A 7246-nucleotide genomic window follows, 5' to 3' on the forward strand; every position below is an offset into this window, starting at 1 on the left:
TTCAAAAGAATTCACGGGATTATAAATATTAATGTACCCGCTTGGACACACGGAGAAACTAAAAAACGGTCCGGATTTTGCGAAATTCAAATAAAAAGTTGTCTAAAAATATTTTAGAAAAATATCCCATATTGATGTAAAATTTCATACATTAAAGAGCTTGAAAAAACTTGAAATTTGGTTTTTATTTGTTTAAATTTGTGTACATGTGAAAGTAAGATTTACTGTTAAAGATCGCCCACGTAACTGTTAAAAGAATTATTTAAACATTCTCACCACACGTTTAAATAATCTTTATTGAATTTTTTTTATAATTCTTGAAGCATCTTCTTGCAGCCGGCTCCAAGTTTAACGCATTTTGCAACGCATGCTGTAGCCTTATCAATATATAATTTTGTCTCTTTCTCGAATGTAGCCATAATTTTATCACGGCATTTGTGCCTAACCTGCGAATAGAAAAAATATAGTTTCTTATATATTAATGTTAAATTTTTTAAAAATGAATTAAACCTATTAAGGGTCGTTCAAAAATTAATTCATACTGTCAGGATGGGGTTGGTGGGAGGGTAAAATTTTTTGTCACAATTTGTAACGTAAGGGGCATATGTAATTTTAATTCAAACTCATTCTCTTATTTCCCTCTTTATCCTCTTTTTAAAACGTTAATCTTTTCACTTTGTTTTCAAGAAACCTGCCCTTTTTATCATTTTTCGTTAAAATGCAAACTGAGTTAATAGAAACAAACAAAAATCAATTTTATTTTATAACTGACCTATTTTGTTAAAAACTGACAATTAAAATATCCAATTATTAGTTGAAAATTGATTGTTTTTAGTTTAATATTCAACTATTGGGCTTTAAAATCAAACTATTTTGTTGAAAATCCGTCCTTTTGGATTAAAAATGCATCTCTTGTTGTAAAAATGTTATCCTTTTATGCTAAAAAAGCAAGTTTGGTCAAAAAATTAAACTGCTTTGGTTGAGGATTTCCGTATTTCGTGTAAAACTCATGTTTATTTTGGTTCAATTCAACTATTAGTGCTTTAAAATAAAAATATGCTTTGGTGGAAATATCAGCTGTAACATTTTTTGTTTTGAATTCATATTTTTGATTAAACTCGACTGATTTTAATTAAAACTTCAACAGCAACAAAAATTGTGTTAAAATATCACCTATTATATTTTAGTTGATAATAAATTATTAGCAAATACGTCTCTTTGTCTTTAAGATTTGACTATTTTCTTGTAACGGAACTGTTAGTGCAATTTTTGTTTTAAATTCAAGTATTTGATTGAAAAATTAAATGGTTATTGTTTAAAACTGTCCTCAATTAGAGTAATGCTAGAAAATTGCGAAATTTTTCTGAAATTTCCAGCTTTTCTTAGATGTTTGATTTCTGAAGAAATAATGAACATTGATAATAACTTAAACAAAAGGGCTTTCAGTTACCACTCTCAGAAAAATGTTTATTTAGTATCACCATATAGAAAACTTGAAGAATATTTTAAGGATCTGTTTTATTTCAGAAAAATATGTATCTTCTCTGTATTTTTTATTTGTCTTTAACTAAAAATCCAAAGCAAATAATTTTTTTTTTAGGAAAAACGCAACATTCTAGCCATTTTCAAAGAGAAAATATTTATAAACAATAATAAATTGCATAAATAATTATGTTTCTTAACTTCAATTAGTTATTGCCTTATGGGATGAAAAGATAACAAAAAGTCTCGAATTAAAAAAAAGACAAAGTAAGCGCCAAGTGCCCACAAGGATGGGTTTTGTAGCATATTAAAACCTTAATTTAAATTTACGAGAAACTTAACCTCGCTCTGAGTGAAAAGTGGACATGAAGTTAAATATTTAAAAAAAATTTCCGCATTATTCAAAAAGAATATTATTAAAAATAATAATGAATGATTTGAAATATTATTTTTGATAACTTAAAATAATTATTACCTCACCCTACTTGAAAATTGTCAAAAAGTGGAAAATTTTAAAACAAATAGCATTCCTCTAGGATTATTTTAAACGAATATTATTATAAATTAAAATGAATTGGTTAAACAAATAGTTTTGTTAAATTTAATTGATTATTGTCCCACTGTAAATGAAAAGTTGTAAATAAGTTGAAAAGTTCGGAAAACGGCGATATTCTAACTCTATTCTGAGAGAAAATTGGTAAAAATAATAATAAATTGTTTAAGGCCATGTGATGAGTGTAACAGCTGATCAAGTCAGCCCTAAGATCACATTTAGGTTTTGCAGCAGAAGTTTGACTTTTAACTTCCTCTGACGGTAATCATGCAATCTGTTTTACCCACAGACCCCTAGAAGTTTGAAGTTGTCTACTCGCTGCGCTATTGCTGCTTTGACACAGCTGATACCAGACTGATACGTATGTCAGACCCACCTATGTCTGACCCTTCGTGGTCAGACCAAATATGTTTATTTGCATTTCAAGTGCAAACATTAGTTTTTGCATTATTGGTGCATAATGTTCGTGAGCGATTTTTGTTGTTTTGTCCCACTTTGATAAATATAAACCTCATAACTAGCCCATTAACAAAATTGCAAATTCCTTACAGGGTTTGACGACAGCACTGTCGCTATTTCTCCAAAATAGAAATTTAAAAAAAAAAACTTTTTTCACTATTCTAATTATTTAGGATCAGAGACAAGTTCTTGCATGCCTTCTATTTATCGTGCCAAATTTTTAACATGATATCTCATTCCGTGTGGACGTAAGTTTGGAAAGAAAACTTCCACTGGAACTTACTTCAAAAAAATTTTTTTCTCAAAATTTCCACCGGAACAAAGCAGAGACATGGACTTTATTACCTCCTCTTTCATTTCCCAAACTTTCAGAGCGATACCTCATTTCGTTTAGACGTAAGTTGGGAAAGAAAAATCGAAGACCAGGTTTGGTCACGTGACCCTCTCGTCACATGACCTTAAACATTTTATTTAAACGTAGAATTATCAGCAGAAAGTAGTATTTTATATTTCAGAACCAATTTGTATTCAAAAAACTGCACTAAATCGTAATTAGTGCTAAACACTCGCAAAATCCAATTTCTCACTTATAGGGTATTTTAATGACCCTATGAACAGACTTATGGGGATGATATTTAAAAAGTAATTTATTGTGTTGAGTTTTAAGTAGATTCATCTAATATTGACGATTCTGAATAAAATTCGAAAAAACGTATTTTTGCATGGAAAACAGGTTTTAAGCTTCATGGGTCTTAGGGAATCTCTAAATATAATTTTCTTTTTTAAAACGCCTTTTTTAGGAGAATAGAACAAATTTCAGGGTAATATGCACGAAAATTAAAAAAAAATCATTTCCAATGTATTTTTGGACTACCCTTCTGTTCATTAAATAAATAAATAAATATCTAAACTGGATTAGAAAAGAGCACATATTGTGTTTGAAATAAATTATAAAAACTATTTTTGTGTATACCTCAGTATCGCCAGTTTTCAGGGGTTCATCATGACACTGTCCATATTGATCCTTTGCGGTATGATACTTTTTATCGTATCCGTTATACAAATCGGAGTCTGCTAAACAAAAGGTTATTAGGGATTCTAAATCTACTCCTTCTATATGCACAGCTGCAGCGTCTTTCTAGTGAGTAAGAAGAATAAAAGAATTAGAGATATTTAAAAAACTTGCAATTAAATAAATATTTGGGGATTACAAATTATTTTCACCAACTCACCAGAAAAGGATTTTCATATTTATCTAAGACCTTAGCTAATTTGTCGATTATCCATTTGTCTGGAGTAAAAATATCCATGGGTAACTTATCTCCATATCCAAGTGCAAAGACTCTCTGCTACGATTAAAATATTATACGAGGAGGTTTTTATTGTTTGATTGGTATTTAATGTATATACTTGTTAGTAAGGTAATGAAACGTTTTAACTCCTAAAGAATGATACATTAGACAAGGTATTTATATTATCATCAGAGAATAACAGAAAACCTTAACGTCTTTTAAGACTAGATGAAGCTGTTAATTAAAAAAACTTGAAATGAATTTTTTTCTGAAAAAAAATATCTTCTTCTTGCCGCTGGGACTCGAACCACAGACCTCCTGATTACCGGTCAGGTGCTTTTTACTTAAGCTACTAGAGACATCGAAAGAAGAACCTTTCTTCAGAAATAAACGCATTATTTTTCCAGAAGTTTAAAAGTCAAATTTTGCAAGATATCTGTATTTTATGCAACGAATAACAGAAATTCTAAACGTCTTCCCAGACTAGATGGAGCTATGAATTTAAACAATCGGAAGTTCTGTGGTTATATTCCTAGTGTAGCGATGGAGAAGACCTTCTTCAGAAAAAATTCTATTCTATTCTCCATCTAGTCTGAAAATAGGTTAACAGTTTCTGTTATTCTTTGACAATAATACAGATACCTTAAAAAAGCCAGCCATTTAACTGAAAAAATATAAAATAAACAATTATCCTTTAATTTAAAGTAGATATTTTCTTGTAATTTGTATAATTAATGATTATTAATTCATTATTCAATTACTCAAAAATGTTATTATTTGGTTCAAAATTAAATTACTTTGTTGAAAATTCAGCAATTTAACTCGCAATTTGGTTAAAAAGTCATCCAATTTTACTGACATATTTTTGCTTTCGAGACTAAAATCTTTTTGGTTGAAAACTCATCTCTTTCTAGGGAAATCTCACCTTTTTTGGATAAAAATCCAATTGACGGAAAAAAATTCGTTTTGGTTGGAAATTAACTGAGTAGTTCAAAATAATCTTTTTTGTCGAAAATTCATATTCTCGTTCCGAAAAGTCAACAATTCGGTAGAAAAATTAACTAGTTGCTTGAAAACTTATGTATTTGATTGAAAATTCATCTTTTTTTATATCAAATTAATTTTTTGGTCAAAAAATTAAAATTTTTGGTTTGAACTTAATCTTTTTTACAAGTAGTTGACAACTAGTGAAATATAATGAAATCTCCTGAAGTCTCCTGAAATTTCCGTGGTCATTTGAATTCACGTAAGTCACGCAAAGTTAACTAAATTCTTCTGAAGTCATTACAAGTCACGTGAATTCACATGCAGTCACATGAAGTCACGTGAAGTCACTTAAATTCTCCTGTAGTCACTTGAATTTTCCTGAAGTCACTTGAAATCACCTAAAGTCAGTGAAATCTTCTGAAGTCATTGAAATATCCTGAAGTATCTTCAATTCAGAAGTAGGTGTACACCCGATCGGTCGAGTTGTCAACCCATTTTTGTTAGCTAAATAGGCATGCTTCTTATTTTTAATTAAAATATTTCTTGCTGAATTATCAACTATTACATTTTGCTTTAAAAATGCATCATTTAGGTTGAAAATTCTATTACTTGGTTGTAAGTAGAAGTACTTTTTTAAAAGTTAATTTTCTGGTGAATGATTCATAATTTTATTAAAAAATTCTTTGTTTTTTTCGTTAAAGGTAAAAATTGAAAAAAATAAAATAAACTAAAAATTCAACTACTTTTTTAAACAATTAACTGTTTGATCGAAAATTAATGTTTACTGTTGAAAATTGATAGTGTGGTATTAAAAATTCAACTGGTTTGTTGAAATGTCGTCCTTTTCACTTAAAAAATCAACACTTCGATAGAAAATTCAACTATTAGATACAAAATTTAACTTTTTTGTGCACAAAGTTTTTTTTGTTGGATATTAATTCTCTTAAATGAAAACTTGTATATACTATTTTTCGTTAATAATTTATATTTTTTAGTTTAGAAATTTCACTATTTAGTTAAAAAAAAAATAGAAACTAGCATTACATCCATTGTTTAAGCTATTTAGTTGAAAATTCACATAATTTGTTGAAGTCTCGTTTTTTCGGAAGAAAATAAATCTTCTTGGTTGAAAATTCAACTATTTGGTTTACAGTTCCTGTACTTTGTTAAAAATTGGTGTGTTTTCGTCAAAAATTAATGGTCTGTGTCGTAATAGCGTTTCATTTTTGATAAAAATTAATTTTTTAACACAGTTTTGGAAAGAAACTAAGCTGTTTTGTAGACATTTTTTTCTTATCAAAGATTTTATCTGAACTATTTTTGGTTGATAATTAATCTTCTCTAGTTTAGAAACTTTACTATTAACTTTAACAAATTTAGAAACTAGCATCACATCCACTGTTAAAACTATTTAGTTGAAAATTTATGTAATTTGTTGAAGTTTCGTCTTTTCGGAAGGAAATAAATCTTCTGGGTTGCCAATTCAACTATTTGGTTAAAAATGTATGTATTTTTTTGGAAATTTTTCTTTTTGGTAGAAAATTAATCTGCTATGTTGAAATTTCGTTTTTTTAATAAAAATTTATTTTACTAACCTAAAATGTAAGTATTGTATTGAGAATTCCACTGATTGATTGAAAATAACCTTTTTTGTTGAAAATTCATATTTTCGGGTAGAAAAGTCAACTGTTTTGTAAAATATTTGTCTTTTCCACTTGAAAATTAGACTTTTTGAATACACTGGAACTCGGATTGTATGAGACCGGATTTACTGCTTCCGAGAATTGTTACCGCGGCGGTTTCAGGCTGAGAGTGGAGCCCAGGAGCGGACTAGGGGCCAATGGGCTCCCCGGGCCTTTGAGATAAAAGGCACCGAAATTGCATCATTTGTTCCATGATTACCGGGGTCCACTAGGCATTTGCCCGGTTGCTTGTAGGCCAAATGCGTCACTGGTGGAGCACCTCAGGAGCGACAGAGGGCGTTCACCAATACGTGAGACACCAGCAGCATAGCGGAAAGGCGCAGTGCGGGGGTACTCGCTCGCGTGTATTGCGTAATATTAGGAAATGATACACACGGACCTAACTGTTTACGTTTGGACGGTGCGAATTTATCACTTAATGCCACTGAAACATCCCCGAAACCGGTTGTAAATCCAAGGTACACAGTGAATGACTATTATATTCTTATCAAGTCATTTGATTCGTTCACATAAAATTTGTCGCGTAATAATAAAATTGATAATAGTTTATTATTTATGAATTTATGATAAATTATTCATTACATTCTGTGTGCGGCAACCCGACGTGAAATATTGTGCGTCGGGTATGGAGCGAAACCGTTGCGTTCGCGGGGTCCGCTAGGGACAGCAGGTAAATTGTGGGTCCGGATGCAATAAGGGCACATAAAATTTTTTCGTGCGAAAACGAAGTCCCCTGGAGGCTTTAGAAAAAATTTTCGAATTTTAATTTT

General features: G+C 30.1%; 1 protein-coding gene across 1 annotated transcript in view; it reads right to left on the reverse strand.

Annotated features, from left to right (window-relative positions):
• Positions 1-262: 262 nt before the first annotated feature.
• LOC117174113 overlaps positions 263-7246 on the reverse strand; it is a 62002-nt gene continuing 55018 nt past the window's right edge. Inside the window, exons 2-4 of the mRNA XM_033362884.1 lie at positions 3727-3843; positions 3468-3632; positions 263-446 (exon numbers count right to left, since the gene is read on the reverse strand). Of these exons, the coding sequence (XP_033218775.1) occupies positions 309-446; positions 3468-3632; positions 3727-3804 (381 nt within the window). The 5' untranslated portion in view covers positions 3805-3843 and the 3' untranslated portion in view covers positions 263-308. The remainder of the gene's footprint in view (positions 447-3467; positions 3633-3726; positions 3844-7246) is intronic.

The sequence above is a fragment of the Belonocnema kinseyi genome, chromosome 6 (genome assembly GCF_010883055.1).
Source record: "Belonocnema kinseyi isolate 2016_QV_RU_SX_M_011 chromosome 6, B_treatae_v1, whole genome shotgun sequence".
NCBI lineage: Eukaryota > Metazoa > Arthropoda > Insecta > Hymenoptera > Cynipidae > Belonocnema > Belonocnema kinseyi.